Source organism: Eurypyga helias, unplaced genomic scaffold (genome assembly GCF_000690775.1).
Source record: "Eurypyga helias isolate BGI_N326 unplaced genomic scaffold, ASM69077v1 scaffold37207, whole genome shotgun sequence".
Taxonomy (NCBI): Eukaryota; Metazoa; Chordata; class Aves; order Eurypygiformes; family Eurypygidae; genus Eurypyga; species Eurypyga helias.
In genome coordinates, this window is record NW_010263025.1 from 11690 (window position 1) to 34590 (window position 22901).

Here is a 22901-nt window from a genome sequence, read left to right on the forward strand (position 1 = left end):
AAATTTAAAAGGGAAAATTTCACTCTCAAATTTTCAGAGGCATGAGAACAAGAGATCTTTGTAAGGGCCAAGGAGATTCTTACCAGAGATATTAAATTAGTGTTTCTGTTTAAATATACAAGACAACCAAATCAAACTGGATCAAACAAAACTAATTGAAAACCAAACGTAATCCATTCTGAAGTCACCTCAGTTCTGTCGTTGTCAGATACTCCATATCAAAACTTCTGACAGAATTTCCCTGAATAACCAAAAATTAAGCTTTTTCTCCCATCCCTTCTTTTTTGGTGAAGAGAACCCCACCGCTGTTCCTTCAGTTCTTAACTGGTGATCTTGCATGGGGATCACAACCAAACCAACACACGTCTGGCTCTCAACTGACCGCTCCGGTCTAGGAGGCGTTTCAGTGAGCAGGCCACAGGTGACGATACAGCTGTATCTGCGGCGCTACGTCCGACAGCTCCCTTTTGTCACCCACCCCAGCTCTACGGCCGGCAATGAGTAACCCTGATACGCTACAGCACAGGCGTTTGCAAGGCACATGTTAAAACGCAGTCATATAAACGGATGAGAAAATATTTGTCCTTTTCTCAGTACATTCAGAAATATTTTCTGGATTAAAAAGAATATATCAGCATACACTTGCACTTGATATGTACAAACAAACAGGCTGTTTCAGGATTAACTATGAGTAGGAACCAAACCAAACAGCATCATCCATGTCCAGAAGGGCTACAGCTATTCTTCCCCTTGAAAAATGTAATGCTGTTTGACCCTTCAGAGAAAGCCTGTTGCAGAGTGCAGCAGGGCATTACGTTAGTGTCAGATCTTCCACTGCTTCATTGCTTCCCCTCGGACAGCCGTGCAGCACCTTCTGAGTAAAGGCTCAGACCTATCATGGTAAAAAAAAACCCCATGGAGTGCGATACCCCTTTACAGACACGAAAACAGCAGAGGTTTATCCGCCGGGTCACACCAAGAAGCTTACAGAGCTCTGTTGTTCAAAACACGGTCAGTTTTGCACTAATAACTTTCCGTTCTCTCTCCCCCTGAAGACTCACAGCTCATCTTTTTAACAGATCTGGAAGACGTGAGTTCCCTTTTTACAAATGGTTATACCCTCAGTGTTATTTCAGTTAAGGACTAATACAACATTCCAGGGAAGCGAAGTTGAGCATTTGGAAGAAAAAAATTCAGCTTAAAGCTCAAACGACCTTAACAAAAGAGGTCATAGGTGAATTTAGACCAAGAAATGCTATCCTTTTCATCAGAAAAATATTTTCTTAAAGTCTAAGGCAATGAATAAGACACTCGTAGATAAGGATGTCTGTTCGGAGGAGGAACAGAAGGTTTTTCAAACGCAAATTGGCAAAACCTGGCATTTAGTAGGAAGAGATGGAATGTGAGACAGCAATAAGGTGCATTTCCAATAAGAGTTTTCTTACTGAAACTAATTTGAAGAAATGAAGTATACAAAAATTTTAGAAGAAATTTACGGGAGAAGAAATTGTATTTCAGATTTTTATTAAAATCTGTTAATGAAGATTTTTGACTTGAAGCTTCTCCTTTAACAACTGTCTTTAGATTACGTGTGCTCTTCAAATGCACCAACCAATAAACTGAGAGTATCTAGTTCCATTTAGGGTTCTAAAGAGCTGTAAGAATGTGTAAGACACTGCTGCTCTGAAAACTTCTCCAAAGGCCCTCAGCGTGGATTAAGTAGTTGTTTTGCAAACTTTTGTAATTCTCACAGGCACATATCAGTGTACACATGTATTTTTATATAATGCTAGCTGCTAGAGACATGCTGAATTATTACTCTTCACATGGGCTATGTTCTTCAGATGACAGGGTTTTGGATTTGGCAATAATTTTGAGTTAAATCTGTGCTTTTATACCATGAGGAAACTTCACAGATGCCAAGCACAGTTGCATTCACTGGGTTAACATCTATGACATTCAAACTGTCCTTAACAGTCACAAGAGCACCATAGGAATGGCAGATTCATTTTCTTTATAACAGGGTTACTGTGTTGAAAGAACATGTGCTTATAAATAGCAGTTGTTACAGAACTCACTTCTAAATTAGGCTTCTGCTTAATATTAATGAGAGATGTTCAACCGTGGCTACAGTGCTGATAAGTGTTCAGAAAAATAAGAGGCAGAAGCAATGATAGAGTGAAGTCTTCCCTTGATTTGACAAACAAGATTATAAACAAACATCTTATGACTAATGGAAATACGAAATCATTTGGAGCCATTAACATTCTGCATGAGGCCCTGAAGTGCCAGGATGGATAAACTCAATGATCGCTAAGGCACTTACTTGAACTCTTTTGCCCGAGAGCTGTTACATGAATTCAGGTACGTTTTAGGAACACAGAAGTTGAGCAGACTAATGTTTCTCAATTCCTTCCTTGGGACAGTGAGTCATTTCCAGGCAATATCTGAGACTACTGGGTGTATACACATTACATCAGTTCCTCCACAGTTCTTGTCAGAGAACGTCTCACCTTCTGTCAGTCAGATGAGGAGGTGCAAGATGGATGAAAAACAGACAGAAAACATGGCAAAGCTGGATTTTGAAACAACTTCATTTTTACATCTTATTCAAAATATCTTCTCTGCAGAGGAAATGCTATCCCAGTTCCAAAATTCTACCACAGAAATCCATGACGTATGCTTGTATTGCTATAGAGGGAAGCCTGGGGTAGCTGTGCGTGCTATACAGGCAAAGGAGGAAGAGGGGAAAGAACAAGCCATACAAGGGTTGATTACGGATTGGTTTCTGTTATACTGGAAGCACAGGGAGTTTGGACAGATTCCTTGAAGTATAGCATACCCTGAAAACCAGGAGCTGCATATGCTAGTCCTTAAAATCCATAAGATAAAGTTGGAAGCCACATCACTGTGACAGAGGTAGGCTTATAATGAAGCTTTACAATGAAGACCTGTTCTGTGCCAACGTTTTCGAGGTATTGACAGCACTTTTCCACTCAATCTGTTGTTATGGGATAAAAGCTTGTTTTCCTAGCATACTGTGCATATTTTAGAGGAGGGAATATAGCTGTAAAGGCAGGAACTACCATAAAGAATTCTACTGTATCAGGGTGCATATGCTGTGGGTAGAATATTCAGACTGTGTGGTATCAGGATGCTACAAAAAGTTCAGTAATACGATGATGCCATGTTATCCTTTTCCTTCTCAAAGCTCAAGTTGAACATTCAGTCTCCTATATGCTAGAGGATCCATTCACCTCACTCTCCTAGGAAAGAAAGCTTCAGGAAGTCTGGCTGGAAAGGCAGCACATAAGTAGTCCAGGTTCTTTAGGCTACATAATTAATCTGAATAGCTTAATAACTTGGGTTATTCCAAGCACAGTGGCAACAAGTTCTTGCTTTTAAACAGTTGTTTCCAGGCTTAGTAGCTGAAGCAATCTGAGGCAATCCAGGATAGTGTCACTGAAGTTTGAGCGGACTCAAATGTTGCCAGTTTTCGGTGAAATGGGGATTAGCATTTCAGTAAGATTTCCATCCGGTAGCTCATGTTGGTTCTATCCCATGGATGTGTTGAATTATTAGGGTTTCAGGTTTCAAAGTATTTGTAAATTGCTGTAACATACAGCATGACATTCTGCCAGTCTGGACGCTCAGTTCGCACCATTTCATTGATGTCCTGTCACAGAAAACAGATTGGTCAAAATGAGGAATCATCACCTTGTGAGCAATGTGGTAGTGTTTTTACAAATTCCTGGGAATGGTAAATCTCTAAGGTTTCCACAATTTAAAGTGCTGCTGAAGAAAGCTCTGTTTTCTTCCACCCATCTGTATTACTTACAAAATATAAAAAGCTGTGAGCAGCGTATCTGCGGGTATTTTGTTGACTTAAGATGGAAATGCGTGACCCGGTGCAACTTCGGTGTTCACATACCCTACGCCAGCCTCCCAAGTCCAGGCAATCTACCCAGGTACTGTGAGTCACACACTCAAGGCCCAGATATTAATTGAAGCTAACCTTAAAAATTCCTGTCACGATAAAAGTCAGCATCAATAAATAATTGAATCTCATTTTATAGTAGACTACTGAGCTTTAGATTGAGCTTTAGATGACTTTATAAGTATTTCTGAGTAAAGAAGCAAGGAAGAGGGAAGTTTACCACCAATTTGGGTCTATCCAAAAGGCAAAGCAATCACTTTGTGACTGATAGACCAGTTCCCATGTCACAGTAACAGTATACCACATTGTCTGTGAATAGACAGGGTAAACAAAGCCTCTCAGCTACCCTTGTCAGCACATACACAAATGAAAACAGAGTGACGTAGTTTCTAATAATTTTTCTTTACTGCAAGGGTGTATTTTGTAAGCTTTGGGCCCAGGAATCATAGAATGGTTTGGGTTGGAAGGGACTTTAAAGACCATCCATGGGCAGGGACATCCCTGCCATGGGCAGGGACACCCTCCACTAGCCTCATCCACTTTCTTATTCAGGGAACAAATACCTTCCCCTTACCTTACCACTGCTATTTACATAGAGTAGTTTTCACACCCTTTTTCACCCTCCACCCATCAATATGGACAAGGAAAAAAATCCACAAACATACACTGTACACGCTGCGCATGTAGGTATGCAGAGATACTAAATCCTTAAGATGGATACAATTTGCCCTTGGAAGATTATTTCCATTCAGTTTGCCTGCAGTGATGTACATTACAAAAAGAAAGGACAGACAGCACCCATTTAAACTAAAGCTGAATTATGTAAGAATTACTGCAGTTCTCCACAATCCAGTTCTTGCATCAGCACGTGGTAAGAAACTTCCACGTTTCAAATCACTGACAGAGTCCAAGTACTCGGTTGCACTGCCATTGTCAGCAAATACAATGCCGGGGGGTAAAGGCTCTGATAAGGATCAGGGAAAGTGCTATTTTTAAAAATGTCTGGCTCTGTTGTATTATTAGTTGCTAACTGTGGCAGCTTTGTTAGAATTTAGGTTACAAAAATATCATTAAAGTATCATTTCTGAAATTGGCAATTTCAGCTGAATTTTTGTGATTATTCACAAAGGCTTGGGATTCTCCCAACTCCATACCTTCAGAAATCTTCCTTTTGCAGTAAATACTATACTATTGACAACTAACTATTTAAATTTAAAATTTGTATAAGAAAGCTTATTATAAACAGCAATTGAAAAAAACCTTCCAATTATTCACACTGATGACCAATTAAAAGTCTTCAGCTTATTAAGGGTTAAAATCTTGACTCTCATACTTCACTAAGCAAAAGAAAAAATTACACAGCTTGATTTGTACCTCCAAACTTCCAAAAAAACCCCCAAAATTTGAAAATAGGTCAGAGACAGGAGAGAATTAATGAATTCAAGATTTTATCACATAACTACTTCTCAAGTTATTCCCAAGCAAATCCATTGCCTTTATTATTATTTCTTAGCATACTGAGAGATGAGTTTTTGTGCATGTTCCTTTTATAGTTAAGGGTTTATCTGCTACAGGCTGTCATGCTATTGCCTTCGCTTGTAGCGGCTGCAGTATGGGTCTGTATCTCAGTCACTACTGAATGCAAAAAACCACGTAAGCTTAGGTTGTTGGTGACAGTGGGTTTATTAAACAAAGCCACTGAGGTAGGGAGTATCCTTTATATTTTTCAGTCAAGTATGATACAGGAGCAATAACCTCTAGTTCAGCTCACCTACTGCTATTTTTAAGTATAAAGCATGAAAATCTTTGAAAGCTACACAATACAGTCATTTGAGTTTTATAAATGGGACATAATTCATTCAGCATGCATTCAAAACTTACCAGAGTAGATTTGATGCCAACACTTTCAGCTGCTTGAAAAGCCAAAGTGAAATTTCTTCTCTGCATGAGATATAAAAACATGTTAGAATCCAAGGAAATACTACTTCAAACATAGCGAAGTGCTGTTAAGAGTGTTCATAGTAATGCTGCTACTTTTGCTCCAAATGGAGCCTGTAATTCGACGATAGTAATTTAAAAAGAGCCACAGGCATGAACATGTCCTAACAGCATCCAAAAAAGTATGGAAACATTTTATGAATTCCCCATTCAGAAGATAATGCTGAAAAATCATTGTCAATGAAGAGTGACTGAGTTACAAAATGCTAAAGAGTAAATTATTTCTTCTTTAAAAAGCATAAATAAAAAGTCTCATCATGTGTTAATGAAATACTATTGAATTATCATTAATAATACATCTCCAGGTAACACACCTCTAAGTACTCACTACAGCATGCTAGAATACATACAGACTACTCTGCAGGCTTGACATCTTCTGCTTTACCTCTATTTGATACATATTGAGTATCACAGACCCTTATGAGAAAGTAGGATGAAACCACATCCTTGTGATATTGAAAGAGGTGAACAAAACATGCCAAGATACAGATTTGATGGGATTTAAAATCTTTAAGCTTAAACAATCCTTGCTTCCAACATGTGAACTGAAAACACTTCCCAACTGTTTGGGTTAAATGCCTCAGGCTTAAATTTATGACCTTTTGTTACTTTTTTTTTTTTTCTCTTATATCTGTTCCAAAGTTCTGTTTAACCCAATGATCTCTTAACATTAGAATGTTATAATAAGAATAGCAGCAAGGTAGCTTGAAGTGTTTCAATTATGATTCCTAGTAATCTTTTCTACAACTCAAATTTGTTCATTCTTCTCTCTTAACCCATATTAATTATATAGTTTCACAGGCCTAGGAATGGGATTTTTAATGTCATACCTTGTCCTGGCTGTTTAGCTCTTGATAGGGAATATGGGCTGGGAGGTAAGTATGGAGGACTGCACAGAAAGCCAAGCCATCATTCCAGCTACTGCTGAAGTTTGTTATGTCGATATTCTTGAACAGAAAAAAAATATAAACAGTATTACAATCAGAATCCACCAATACTTGTGGTTCTTTTTGTGGATTTATTTTGTTCAATTACTTTGAAGAAATCAGCAGAAAAAGCCAACAGCCTAAGTTCTGTGGTAAGAAACCAAACCCCACCACTACTGAGAACAACAATAAGTGATAAAGTCAGTAATCTTGTATATTAATTCCAAGTAATACTAAAGATCCCCATCTTCCTCTCCAAAAAAAGTGAAAAACGTGTTAAAAGGTGTAAAATGTTGTGCTAGAGAGGGTAATAGTATGGATGTGGTACAACTGTACACACCAAGACAGAAACACAAACGAGTTCAAGATGTATGCCTAAAATCCCCAAAACAGACCATGTGGTCAGATTTTACTTCTCCACTTCTACTGCATTAATAACCAGACAAATTTCTAACTGATGAAGACAAGTACTTTCTCTTCTAAACAAACCATTTCTATACTGAATCACAAAAAGTTCCTAGTATCCAACCTAAACCTCCCCTGGTGTAACTTGAGGCTGTTTCCTCTTGTCCTATCGCTTGTCACTTGGGAGAAGAGACCAACCCCCACTCCTCTCACATAACAGACTTACGTAAACAAGATCATAAACAAAAACTAAATTTCAGTTGGAAATAAAGATGTTCCAACAGATTCAACACTGACAGTGGCAGGGAATCATAAGCTTTGGGAGTGAAACTGAAATTAAAAAATGCAATCTGGCATTCTTGATCTTTTAATTCCAGGAGGAAACTCAGTGGCACTGTTAAATGCATCCCCTGAGAGTGCATAGAATATTGTAAAAAGTCAGCCCTGTCCAGGAGAGTTATGAACAAGATGCCTCCGTGACCTTTTAGATTGCTGCAGCCTTGGCTGCTGGCAGTCAAACAATGGTAAAGTGGCTAAGTGGACAGCAGTCAGTTTAAACTTTAATTAAGAAACAACCAGTAAAAACAACTCACAGTTTATCTTTTAGAGCTTTATGGAGAAATATAAATATGCTGTAATATCTAACTGACTTAACTGGGCTTTGGCAGAGGCTAACCAGCTCCCTTATTTAGTTTTTTAAATTATAAAGCAGCAAGAACTCTAACATCCAGCCACAGAGTTGCAGAAACACAGTCACACAGGTCAAACCTTCACCTGACAGCAGTTTAACAGTCATCATCTGCCTGTGAGAAGACACCAAAGCCTGGCATTCCTAATGCAGAAAAGTCCACCCGGAATCGGTGTTAGTGATTCTCAGCACAGGCTGAGAACAGCGGCTGTCGTACTTCTTGTCACACCGATGATTCGGATTACAAACGGAAAACAACCGCAGTCCCCTCCACCAGAGGAAAAAACCAAAGCTAAAGGCCATTTCTAGAAGAATATGAGGGAAATCTCCATTTCCTGCTCAGCTTTAGCACTTTTTATACAAAGCCCACGAAATGCAGGTTCAAGCTCTGGTGACGTCAGCGTACGTGCTCGGGCTCACAATGCCCAAGGCAGTGGTCTGCGCCTCGCCTGCCGTCCTGCTGCCTGCTTGCAAACGGAAATGGCATTGTTGGAGACCCCCAGTCTGTGGGAACATGTTCTTCACACAGCTTCCTCAAGCCACAGGGGTGGGAAAATTTAAAAGCCAATGAAAAAAAAAAAAAATGAAGCTCTCCCTCCTTTCTCCTCAAGGCAGGAAATTGCATTTAAATTAATGCTTGGTTAAAACTTGTTCAGTGTTACTTAAATTAGGCAAACAAATGAGACACACAGTACAAGGCTTTAGGAAAAATGGGGAAAAATGTCAGACTGTTAAAGCCAGTAACTTTCTACTTGTGTCTGCTTACAAAGTTAAGTGTTTCCAAAGTTCTTTCCCCCAACCCTGTAACAGCAGTGCCTCTGATCACATCTGTATCACTACGAGGGGTAAAGGTAGGGAGAGGGGGTTTTCTTGTCACAGTCACCTGTGGCAAGCTAGCGATAAAAATCAAGCGTGAGTGATCATCTTCCCTTGGCTACACAATCTACCGGGGGAGAAAATCTCAGTCCTGGTGCTCCCCCCTTGGCTGAAATATACTCCCTCGCTCCCCAGGATGGCCAAGTGATGTGGGAAAGGGAGGAGAGGGATGACTACGGCAATGCCAATGTACAAGTTAAACACAGACCCGTTCATGCATGCAGCGAGCCAAACTATTAAGAACGTTGGAGTAGTTAAAGCTTCTGAAGAGCACTAGCAATTTTTTAACTCTCAGGACTCTAAGGATAGGTATGACATTCCGTATCAAAGTAAGGAGGAATGCTGAAGCATTGCTGAATCTTAAGTTTCTAACACAGCGGTTTCCAACCCACTGACTTAATGCTGTATATCATTTCAGCAAGTACCTGTGGAATTGGTATTATCCCACAGTACACTCCACTTACCATCGACCGGGAATCCATTAAAGCCCGTCACTGCACAAATGTAGTTTGACAGTACCTTGCCTCACAGAGCTTACAATGGCTTTTTACTCTCCCAGGTTGCTTCACACATATCAGAGGAAGCACAGCAGTATTTATTTGAAAATTAAGGAGTTGGAGCCTAAACACCAGCATCAGTGAAGCACAGATGAGGTATCAGTACTGAAAGAGGGATGGAAGGGTGTGCAGCCTTCAAAGTGGGAACAATGGCTTATACTGGAAATGGGAGAGCACAGCGACAGGAGCAGCAAAGGATGCGATACTGTTAAAGCCAGGAGCTGGAATAGTGATCTTTGCAACAGTCAGGATGGACATCAACAGGACAGTCAGAATGGACATCAACAGGCGGGAACGCATTCCTCACAGCTGGAAAAGAGGGCGCTGCAGTGATGTGTACCAGATCATCCCAACCTATACCTGAGGACTGACCCTGGGAATGAAGAAGGAAGACTTGTGCTCAGAATACATGAGGAAAGAAATTGCAAGGTGGCAGCAGTCCAGATGCACTAGAAAACAGTCCTATAGAATAACTGGGGCTGATGACAGGGCTCTTCACATGATTTAAAAGCAAGAAGTGCTCACCTCCAAAATCAAGAGACACTTTTCCTATCTTTTTAAGTATATTCCCTGACCCCAACACGTGAGGAAGAAAACCAGCATAATATTGTGCTGAAAATGGTAACTGAAACTAAATTAAGAGAAAGTCATCTTTCCTCAAACATTATAGTTGTATAAATTAAAAATTTCTCCTTAAATATTAGTAGCATGCCTAGAATGTTGAATTTTGACTATAAACATTGGGAAAAAAGGGCCACTTAAATTTCACCTACAAGTTTGGTTGGTTCTCAGAAAGAACTTGGAATACCCTATTTTTCTAAATCTTCCTGTAGGGTCCAGCTTTTATTATTAAGACAAGAAGCAGAAAACAAACCCATCAGCCAAGAATCTTAATGTATCCAGAAAAGCTGAATTAAATACAGCGGAAGGAAACAATTAAAAGGGACTGTTTTCTGTTTCCAATTGCTCTGAGCATTATGAATTATTATTACCTTTCAGACTAAAAAAAAGTATAATATTGGTCAGACACTAAAAAACCAATCTAGAAACTGGATAGATTGTAATTCAAACTGAAAATTTAATTTTTTTATGTAGGGCTTTGAGCACATAACTGGCACATTTAGATACAGCAAATTTTATTTCCCAAATGCTTTTAACTACTTGTGGTTTTTTGAAAAAGCTTGGTCAGTATAATGAAATCAATCTTGCATTAAGCTCTTGTTTCTCAAAGAACTGACGGTAAACAGAACATCAGCCCAAAATCTCTGACATAATTTCTTCTTTCTTATTGCTTTTATTAAGTAATTGGCTCTATTAAGAGAATTCTGCTGGAATCTAATCCGGATTTTTTCTGCAAGCCATTTCAGACCACAAAGTATTAAAGCAACTGATGGACATACTTTCAGATAAATTGTTAAATGAGGAATAAGCCTTCCTAGAGATAGGTGAACTAGGAGGAGATTTATCAGTCCTTGTCCTACTAATGTTTAACACGTCAGACAGGAGTGAAGTCACCTCTAGTATTTAGGAGAGGTTTTTTAACGAGATGATTTAACAAAAGTAGTTAAGCTACAGGCTGTTGTCAAGAAGATCTGCGGAAGACACTTTCCAACCAGGAATAAAAGAGTTAAACCTCAGTAAAACTTTTCAAGAGATAGAGCATAAGAATATATCATTTTACACAATCAAACAAACCAAATTCTACAGACCGTTCTACAGCCATGATGAAGCGGGGAGGGGGAAATATAGTAGGGGAACAACCTGGTGGATCCATAACCAAGACCTATTTCAAGTATGACTCAAGTTCCTACTCAACTGCAAAGCACACAGTAGGAGCAGTCACCACAAAACCAGTATTGCCTTGTGCTTACGTAGGAAAAACAAGAAGATTTTTCCTGAAACAAGGTTGAAATGTAATAGGAACACAACAATCCATCAGCTTAGGCTGAAATACAATAGTGGTTAAACAGTAAATGAACTGGACTTGAACACAAATGAAAGTGCATCCTTGCAGTAAAGAAGGCAAACTGCATCCTAAACTGCATCAAGAGTACAGCCAGCAGATCAAGGGATGGGATCCTTACACTCTACTGGGCCTTTGTCAGTCTACACCTGGAACACTGCATGGAGCTGTGGTCCCCCCAGTTCAAAATAGCCACTGAAGAATAAAAAAGGGTCTAGCAGCGAGTTCCCAAGAAGATTAGATGGTTGGAGAACTTGACAGGTGAAGAAGGGTTGAAGGACTTTGGTTTATTCAGCCTAAAGAAGATTCAGGAGAGATGTAATTGGAGTCTTCCAATGCCTAAAAGACAGTTAGAGAGGCAATGGAGGTACTCTCTTCACAAGGACACACAGTGACTGGACAAGACACAACAGGCACAATTTCTTTCCAAGTCTTCGCCATGAAACAGTTAAGCATTGGAAGAGGCTGCTCAGAGAAGTGAAGGAATCTCCCTCAACAGAAACCTGCTGAAGAGGGCTCTGCATAACTTCAGTCTAAAGTCTCTCCCAGTCCATGGCTTTTCTAGAATTCACAACTTTGAAGTCTTTTTAACTAGCATATTGCTGATTTAGAAACTGTCTCCTATTGCTTTTTCCAATAATCCTAAATTAACTTGGGGTTTTCTATAATCAGTGAAAATACCTTTTTTAAAAAAGCAAGAAACAGATATTAACTATTATAACCCAGTGATTCAACTTACTTTTTATTCATGCCGAAGACACCACAGCTAAAAAGCCCCTCAAACACAAAAAACCCCAACTTTAAAACCCATGGTTTCTAACTTAATCTTTACGAACTAAGAACAAAGTTATTTTAACTCTCTTCAGTGGCCATATCCACAGCTGTCTTCAATCCCCCTGAACTATGAGCGTTACGATTAGAGCAGAGGAGCATACTGGCAGCAGCTATTTCTCCATCCCGGGCTCTGCACAAGGAGGAGAGTTTCCCACATCCTAACTCAGTCTGGCTCACAAATGAGATAAGACATGGAGAAAATAAAAACACGTGTCTATGTCTCTGTTGTATTAGTTAATGAAATAAGTGGCCTGAGAAAGCAAAAGCATTAATATGATTCTGTACTGTAATATATTAAACCATTAAAACAAGATCTGAGGTTTAAGTGTTCAGACCTTGGCAAGCTTCTTCCCATGGCAGAAAATTACTATTAAAAGGCTTTTAAAAGCTTTTAAGGGCACATACAGACACAAAAGGAGTATCTGCTAAAAAAATTAGTACACTAAACTGAAAATTAACTGCTATCCACGCTCTACTGAATCAGGACTCACCGATCCTCAATCACGGATTAAAGCTGAGGCTATCAGTACTTCTGGCACTAGGTGAGAACATAAAAGTGTTTCTGGAATAGACCTAACAACAGTCCCAATTACTGCTTCTTCAATCCCAGCTTCTGAAAAGGCAGTAAATGGCAAATATAAAGTGTCAAGACCCTTGAACGTTGACTGTTAATGTTGCTTTCCATACCAAAGGCATGTTATTTTTCAGTTTTGGCACAAAACGCAACTATAAAAGGAGCAGTCACTCTCAAAAAAACCCCAATAATAGCTTCAGACATTAACATTTCAAGCACTTGGCGATACAGACAGCTTCGTAATTTCTTCTAAATTTTGTCACAATCAAGTCTAACAAGTTGACATTTTTCTTGTATCAGAATCCAATCCAAGCAGAAAAAGGAAGCATGTCCTTCCTTAATTCAACAATTTTTGGCTACAGCATCACAGCTTAAACCATGGTGAGAAGTGTTTTGGCAGCCTGACCTACTTGGATGAATCAAGCAGACGGCACCAGGGAACGCATGCACGCCCTGCAATCATTCTCTGAACACCGGCTCGCATAAGCACAGTCTCATCCTCTTTTTGTGCCTTTTTAAAAGTCAGTGTAATACTTTGAGCAGAATATGATCTAGCTTAGTGTTCATAAAGGCATGCGTATGTAAGCACGGGTTCATAAAAAAAGCAACCTGAACCGCCTTTTACCTTTAGCGTTGTTACTCTACACCTACTACCTGAGCACAAATGAAAGCATGGCTTGGTCTCGGGGCACGTTCGGCATAGCAGCAGTACACATACATTGATACCCAACCACGCTGCTCAGTCACTAAGCGCTTTTATTGTTCATTGCTGCCATGTAGAGAGTCAGTTTTTAAGTTTTTGTAAGCCGTGTAGCTTTGATCTATAGAAGAGGTAAAAATTAGGTGGTCTTTCAGAAGAAAGCAGCATTGCATGAGTTAGAGGACATGTACTACAAGGCTACATTAAGGAGAACTTCCAGTGTATCTGTAATTAGGAAGTGTGGAAAGCTTAAAGGAAAGTTAAAAAAGCATTCAGTCTATTGCAGCTATCTTGTGACAACTGCTTTTTTGGTGTCAGACTTGTGGAAGTGAATTATCTCTCAGAATGCTGACCAAAACATGGAAAATAAATTGAAATACTGCTGTAGATAAGTAGGGGTAGGGGTGTGCGTATCCTGTTTATTGGCCCCCTCCCTAACATGAAACATGCATGCTCACATCCTTTTTTGGACTTCTATCAGTTGTACACTCAAAATGAAAGTAGCTGTGCTCCAGCCAGGGTAAGTGCTCCATAACAGCTGGACGGGATTACTTTATGCTTTGAAGATATCTGGAATTTATGACAGTTTTATGACACTGCACATATTTTAGAAAGCCAGGAGGATTCTCTTCTCTCTGGAAAATGCAGCACTTGGCACTGTTCTCTGAAGCAGTATGTCAGATTCTGAATAAAGCTAACCCATGATCAAATATTGAGTATTTTGTGCCTGTTCATCTAAAAACTAAAGGTGACCCTCTCCTGCTTTATTTAAATGCTTAAAAAAATAAACCCTTAAGAGAGCAACTCTCCCCTTTCATGGCTTAGGCATCTTTTCAGCCCTGAATAATTAAACTCAGTAACTCAGTGAGTGCAATACTGCCTGGACTGAACAGGCTCTAGCCGAAAGTTAAGAACCTGCCTGCAGTGACCTTCTGCAGATCACCATTCTCCAATCCTAAGCGTTAAGGAGAAATTCTGCTTGCAAACAACATTCAGGCTGTATGTACATTAAAACCAACAACAGAATAAGTGGAAAAGCCATGCAGTTTTTTACATCAGTAAGGATTTATCTTATTTTTATTGGCTATTTTAACCTAATTTTCTTCTTGAAGTATTCTTTAAAAATACCAGATTTGGAACACAGTTAAATATTGTTTCACGACTACATTTGAAGAAATCTATTCATTTATTCCCTTACAGATTTGTTTGAATAAATCAAGAAAACTGTACAATGAAGTAATTTATCAGGTTTTTTAACATGGTTAGGTCTTAGCTTGTTGATCATAATGCTTTCACAAAAGAGAAAGTCTTAAGATTCCTCAAAAAAAATCTGCTACGTGGAACTATATATTTGTCAAAGTGGAAAGCGCAGTTTGGTGAGTGAAGGGCTTTGAATAAAATCTTTCCACTGTAATGGGCTGAAATTAGAGCTTCACCACACCTCTTTGAATAATATAGCATTCACAATATTTTAAGCTTTTAAAACAGAGACTTCTAATCAAAAGCTTGAAAGTAATTTCCTAGAGGGGATAGGGGAGCAAAAGTTGTTCTTCCATTTCACTTCAACAGACAAAACAAACACTAGTTGTAGCATGCAATTAAGTAGTACTGTATTCTCCACAAATATCATGTGAATAAAGGAAACCTTCTCTGTGAAACAGTACAGACCATGATGTGTTGGGTTTTTCTTCTTCTTTAGCGTTTTCAACACACGGAATAAAAAGCAGCTCGAGAACTACAGCTGGCCTCCAAAGACCAATAACGTTTAATCCTGTGCTGCTGCTCATCAGCTACATCATACCTTGGGTTTAACATGTTAAGTTACTAGCAGCTCACCTATAACTCACTACACTTGAAAGAAAATTTTTGAAGTTAAGATTTGTATCTGGCTATTTGTGGGATTACTATTTATTAGTCCATGTATAAACCATAAATTCAACTATTCTCCAATATCCAGTGCAAAATATAATCCCAGAAATGAACAGTAAAGCCAGGAGAAGGAAGGGTCTGTTAGAAACGGGGCTTTAATTCGATGTGCATGGTTCCACCTTCTCTGTGAAACACCAACAGCTGAAAGAAGTATTTCTAGACAGTTGTAAGTAAAATATTTATAGAAAATTAGGTACACATAAAAAACTACAGCTGAGAGACATCACCCCCCACGTGAGAGGGAGAAATAAAGACTAAAAAAGTGATTGCTGTTGGCAGCTGATGAAGAAGTAAACGCATCTTTCCACACTGGCAAAGACATAATTGAAAATTACTGGCTTACAGGACTCAGTTTTACTTAAATATTGGTGGTATAATTAGATTTGCAATAGAAACAAATGGATATAATATGAATAGAACAAAATAAACAAAAGCATTATTCTGAAGAAACACTAAGACTTTCTTTTTCTTTTCCCAGTTTCCAAATCATGGTTTAACTATTTCAGGTCATTTTAGAACTTGTTACAGGCTCAATTTGCAAGTATTTTTCCTTTAACCTGTTATATCTGTAACTAACTAAATAGCTAACATTGTTTTAAATTCCTAACAGGATAGGAATTGGTGACTAGGTAGGACCTACTACTATTCCTACAGAGGAAAAGGCTGGGATATTTAGGACCTTTCTGCTCTGTGTGGCTCACGCAGCAGCTCAGAGACTCAGACATCTCCAAAAAGCATGTGCTGGCTCTTGCCCAGATGCTAAGCCAAACAAAAGCAAACAGTGGTATAGAATAAAAATAGAAGCTATAATGATGGGAAATGCTGGGGATAAAAGGGATTTGTGGCAGAGTATAAGATACCAGGAGCTGGAGGGAAAAGGTACCCTGTCAATATTTGGGTGATGGGGAAGAGAGCTAGAGTACCTTAAGTAGGACTGAGTAAGGGAGAGGTTCATTATTCTGATGCCTGTTTACTGCTTGTCCATTTTGAATCTACATAGTTTTAAAATACAATTAAACTAAGCGAAGCTTCAATTGAAAAAAAATCCTTATCTGGTATTGACAATGTTCTTGAGTTGACAGAAAGCTGGATAAGCACTATTCACCATGAATACAATGCTGGAGATGTTTAAAACGTTAGAACACCACTAACATGGTGTTCAACAAGAACTGAATTTCAGGGGATGCTGAAAATAATCAAATTCTGTACAACAAAGAAATGAAAAATGAGTGTGCCTAAAGCAAGACATCCTTCTCCAAAAACTAACTTAACCTAACCTCCTGATATTATCTTACCCTTTCAAGAGAAGGCATGCATTGGTTCTGGAGATGCTATATGCCATGGTTTCTCAGTAGCAACACAAGCAGAAAACCCTGTTACTGTTTTTGAACCAGGACCTCTAAGGCTCAAAGGCTATTCTTCTCCTAATGTTTAGAAACCGCAGGTAATTATAAGCAGCAGTCTACACAAACAAAGGCATGCTCTTGCACGTGCACAGCACTACAGAGTGAAAAGGTAGGAATACTTTCTATTACTTCTCAGAACCAGATAAGGAAGCTGTCAAATTCAGCTTTCGTTTCAAGACAATATGGGAAAATATTTTTGCATTCAGTTTTAGAGGATTTATAAAGAAATAGAACATCCTGCCTTTTTTAAAGTGTGGGGAAAGAGAAAGGCTCTTTCCACAAAGAAGCTTATCCTCAGGAATAGCACAGTGTAGTACTAGACGTGCCACAGGAAGAGGGGGGAGGGCTTATGTCACAATCCTGTCCATTGTACTGAAAGACGACTTTTCCTATGGATGGGCGATCATCCTGTTATGCGGCTCTCAACTTCCTCCTGCATTGTGAGACTCAAGTCATGGAAAGAGTAAAGTTCTTAAACTGAGGATTGTGTTGGGAACTCCAAACACTTTCAATACAACTTAACCAAACAAATACATCATGGTCAGACTATTAACATCCTGGTTCAGTTTGCCGAAGCCACAATTCTTTTGAAAAAGTAATGTAATCAGGAGAACTCTGGAGAGTTATCTTGTTAGTTCTTTTGGCTTCTGATAACATTTGGACTAAGTGAAAAAAGGAATCTGGAACAGCAGTAGAAAGCCAAGTTCAAAATGCAAGACAATGCAACCTTCACAAAACAAACTGTCCATAAATAGAGACTAAATGGGGGCACGTTGAAAGATCCAAATAAAGCCACACTAATTGCCTATTACAAATATCCCTGAAATCCATGAAATGGATTCCAATTGCATGTGGAAAACATTAATTTCAACCTTAAGTTGCAAAAGTTTCAGTTAGAGATGGAGAAGTGCAATCTGTAAAAGGCTGTTTTGTAGTGCCTGAAGAGGAGGTCAGCTGCCCCCTTAAGAAAAAAACCAAACCCTATTATCAACACGGAGCAAAGTGACTAAAGGGCTATTAATGTTCGTTAGGTTAGGACTCGTAGCATGTGTTCCAAGAAGAGAGTACAGTACATACCAGTGCCATTGCAATCTATGCAGTCAACTGTGGAGGAGCCTGGTTTATGCCATTGGCAGATTCTGATGCATAGCAGCTACAAGTATGCTACGTTCAACAGCCCTACAGTTACCTGATATCCTTCTGTTTTTTTCTGGCACCACTTCAGCAAGGCATTTCTCTTGGATCCTCCATATTCTCTTGCTAGGGCAGACAAGGGATCTTTCCTTTCTTCCCTGGGAACAAGGCAGAAGTGCAACTCAGAGCTTCTAACTATTTGCAAATGAAATACATATTTTAAAAGCTTTAAAAAAAAGGACAAATTATTGTCACAGTGAAAGGAGGAGGATACAGCACTACTGAGTGAAAAACAGAATACACAGAAATACCTGCAGAGACTTAAGAGTTAGTTCAGAATAATTCTTTCATTAGCAAATCATCCTTCTCTTCCCTTAAACTTTTTTTTCCCTAGGTCTTTCAACCTCAATGATTTTTTTTCTGAGAGTTCAGAAACTGAACTCACAACATGGTAAGTTCCAGCTCTAACCATTAAGCTAACTCAAGTGACTTTATTTTGTATTTAGAAAGAGAATAAACTGATGTTATCTCTTTTGCATCTCACGGTTGATTACAAATGTCACCTTGAAACAAGAAGTTTACATATTAGCAGCGTGCCATTATTAACACAACATTTGCCTGAGAACTGGGGTTCTCAAAAAAAGAGGAGGGAGATCTAACTAGGTTTATCTGCCATTTGATATACTGGCACAGTAATGATTCACTTTTTTCAAATAAGAATGTTCTATTACCAATAAAAGCTATCAATTAATTTCACTTCCAGTCTGTCAACCTCTCTTCAGTCATTTTTCCTTTAAGGAAAGATTGGGGAACAAAGAATCAACATACCTGGGTTGGCCAGTTTTTCATGAGTCGTACATTACAAGCATCTATTTACAAGGCTTTAGAAATGAGTGCTTTGATTAAAAATATGTATTATAGAGGTTAATACTTTTGTAGTGGCCTAGTTACATGATTCAGGATTTCAATAGATACTTTAGTGAATGGTCTCTGACAAAAAGACTGTTTTACACCATTACAGAGCTTCCTTAGTTGACATAAACTGTTCTTATTTCTAGTAATTTCCATTTGGAAAATTAAACTAAGATAGGAGTCAGTGAACCCATGCTGCAAAGATTTCCTCATCTGCCATTTTAAAAAGAGTTCTATGCAGATGTAAGCAAGATTCTCACAACATCCACAAAGATGATACCCTAAGTTAGCCCTTTTGGGTATTTCCCAAAAGATTACATAGACTGTATACGTTCCCTCTCAAATCTACAACTTTGTTCTTTACAACCCATTTGGTGACTTGAAAGAGGGGTGGAATGTAGAAATGCACAGTATTTGCAGTGCATTCTCTGCCGCAGATTTACAGGTAGCAATTCTCCAGGTCCTGCTAGGGGAAAAGAATGCATCCAGGGAATGTGGATTTCTTCACATGCGCTACCGACAGAACACCAGAGACTGTTCCACATATCAGCATCCGTCACTACACGCAGAAGAAAAGAACATGTGCCAACATACAACAAAACTGTTCTAGGGCACTGATCTTAAGTATATGTACTGCAATTAGCTTAGCCAGCCTTCACTGAAATACAGATGGCAAGATCTCAAAATTACTTAGAAAGAGATAACACTTGAGACATCCATGAAAATATATGCCCAGAAGAACAATAAACAGGAAACAGTAAGTGCCTTTCAGCATGACAGATAGCAGTATGAGCCTTCCAACCCAACTGCTAATCTCTGAGAGATTTAACACCACAAGGAAGTTGCTAATTGTGTAATTTAAAAATGAAATAAATTCCCTGAAAAGGTTACTGCATCTAAACTTCACAGGTACCACACAGCCAGAATGATGCTTCAACAAATTCTGTACTTCAGTTCTTAAAGCAGAACATACTTCAACAACCCAAACTGCTGTATTTTTTTCACCAGTGACTGAGAAATGGTTTGACATGTAAACCTTACACATTAGCATATTAGGTCAACTGGTTCCAAAGACTGTGCTCATCACCACACCCCCACTGCTGCAGATTCCACTGCTACGGCTGCTTGCTGTGCTTCTCGTTCAGTCAACGGTCGGGCAGCATAGTAACGATTACCATAATTGTAACTGTACAATTTTACCATGAAAAGCCACAATATTTGCTACAGTCTGCAGGCTGCCATCAATGCAATTTTATACATCACCAGTTCAAAGTTCATATACATGTGTTTTAGTCTCTGTTTTTCCCCCTGGATATGCTCAGTCTAAATTTAGGTGCTAACACACACAGTATTAATCGGCACTGGCAAAGCACCCACAGATCCAAACTCGGTTTAATTTCTGTGAAGTGAAGTGGAAAGGAAAGGAAAGTGAAAGGAAAGCAGCACTGAGGCATGCCTCAGCTGATTTCATTTCCAATAGCACCCACAGCTGTAAATAACTTCACAATCTTATAATTATTACATATTTCAAAAGTCTCAGACCATTAGGGATTTCGAAACATAAAATCAGAGAATGGTTTGGATTGGAAAGGACCTGAAAGACCATCCAGTTCCAACCCCCCTGCCATGGGCAGGGACACCTTCCACTAGACCAGGTTGCTCCAAGTCTCATCCAGCCTGGCCTTGAAGACAGCCAGGATTTAGTATTTCTGCTGTACAAAAGCTTTGTCAGAAAGCTCTGTGTTAAATGGTCTTGAGAAAGTCATTTACCCTTTGCCTGCTATTTTCTCAAACTTTGAAGCAGGGCTAAGTACACACTTCACTGGCATAACATGAGGCTTAAATACTTTGAAGTCCTTTGACTGATAACACCAGAGATAGGAAGAGTTTTAAATTTATCACAGACTTATCTTTTTATCATGCTAATGAGCAGGCATTGCCTGCCCACTTGTTACTCAGACATGCATTATGATTTCACCTGCGGGGTGAATACCCCAGGCCCATCCGCTCATGGTTATTTAGAAGACGTGGCAGTATCTGGAATTAAGCCCGAGTCATGCTGCTTTTTGCCTGTGATTACAAAAGTTAAGCTTTATCACACAGTCTCCCTGGGTCCAAGCCACTCTGAAAGATCTGTTCAACACAATGTGAGCTCATTTCCTGAATTTGACTTCATGGAATTCTGAACTGATATGATGCTATTATTTAGTGACATGACTGCTTGGTTTTCTAGTGGAGCGTAAAGTTTTGGTACTGACCTCATAAGATCTAAAAAGCCTGATTTCTGGACTAACTTTTAAAATATACTGAGCTGCAGAAAAGACTTTCTGTGGCTGTCAAACATTCCTTAAGATTGCTATTGTATGGGTAGCAGCAGAACCTTGAATCTCAGTGCCAACACTGTATCCTAGACATACACAGACAGATACCTATGAAATGAATATATTTCACAGCACCACAAAAAAGGGTTTTTACCTTATGCGACTTCTGGTTGTAGGTGTGACTGATGCTGTCGGAGAAGATGAGAGTGAGAGCTGTGGTGAGGTGGTACCCATTGTCATGAGAGATGCTGGAGATGCTCCATCAGGTGCACTGATATCCCGCTTGATTTCTTCACTACTTCTTCGAGACACTAAGTGGGAAAATGCCCATATATTTATAATTTGCAAATGTAAAACTTTCAAACTCATTCTTGCTTTCTACAAGCATCAGTCTAGAAATCATGCATGGAAACCTATCTACAATACTGGGCTTCAGCATTTTTCTTGACACTTCTCACTTAGGAAACATCAAGGATTTAGACTGCACTACCAAGATCGGTGATCACGCCTGTCTTGAAGCAAAGAAAATTTAATGAATGGAATATCGTTACTTCCATTTGAAGGATTTTATGAATGAGAAGGAATTTTAACACCAAACCATTTAATTTTTCTCTAGTCCATGTAGTTACGTTACTAAGCTTTGAGTAGTTACAAAAAAAGAAATACAAAGCCAAAACAATTTAGAGATGACAGTTGGTTTATATCCACTTAATTTTAATCAAGAATTGGCATTATATGATGCTCTGGATATTAAGTATCCACACATATTAAGTATCCACATTCCAGAGTTTGTTTCATTTTATCAAAAGAAAAACAATTTTTTTTTTGAATGAAAGCACAAGCATTACACTCTGTAACACCAACTTTGGAATGGTTATGTTTTCTCTACACAGCAGAGTTTGTCGTTAAAAGTATGCGGCTTGCCTTTTACACCTAAATAGTCACCATTGTTTATGTTCTTGCAAATCAAAGATATAACTCCTCACATATATCAAAGACTTATTTTCTAATGACTTGTGGCACATACATTACTTTATAAACACCAGACACAAGAAGTTGGTAAAAAACACTTTTGAATGGATTTTTTTTAGGACAAATCAAAAAGACCTAAAACATATACATGTTTTAAAATAATATTTCTCTCAAATTACTTCTGTCTAGTTTACAGAAAGCATAATTTTCATAGTAGCGCACTAGTAGTGCTAAAAATCTTAGCTTTGTTTTTAGAAGCCCCTGCTGATATGGAGACGTTAGCCTGATAGTAAACTAACACTCCACATAAAGTTCTGTTTAGCCACTCTGCTTTTTAAAAAGCCAAAGTTAACATCAGATGTGCAGCAACTGCTGTGAGTAATACTGAAACATATTTGTAGGTTATGCCAGTCAAAAAATGGACTATTTAAAATTATTAACTGCAGACACTTCTGTCCTACAGAATGGGTAGGTTTTCTAGGTAATATGTGAAAACATTTATATGCATTAGGTCATGTGTAATGCTGCACTGGTTACCTAAAAAGAACAATCCTCCTATTTTTAATCACTGACAATAATTCCTTCCACAAACAAAAATGGAATTGCTTAATTAGAGAAGGATAATATGTTTCTCTGCCTCACTCAAAAAATAATAAACCTACATGCTACAGCTATGTGGTGCGGTGACACGCTGGAGGGAAGGGATTCCATCCAGAGGGACACTGACGGGCTACAGAGGTGGGACTGTGCCAACGTCATGGAGTTCAAC

At 38.8% G+C, this 22901-nt stretch overlaps 1 protein-coding gene across 1 annotated transcript; it reads right to left on the minus strand.

Annotated features, from left to right (window-relative positions):
- Window positions 1-3113: 3113 nt before the first annotated feature.
- LOC104512802 (cytospin-A-like) lies at window positions 3114-21471 on the minus strand (the record flags this gene model as incomplete). The annotated part of the gene is made up of 5 exons (XM_010155915.1): window positions 3114-3676; window positions 5819-5878; window positions 6766-6882; window positions 17983-18085; window positions 21315-21471. Coding segments are annotated over 5 exons (527 nt in total), but the record flags the coding sequence as incomplete, so codon positions are not given.
- Window positions 21472-22901: the final 1430 nt, after the last annotated feature.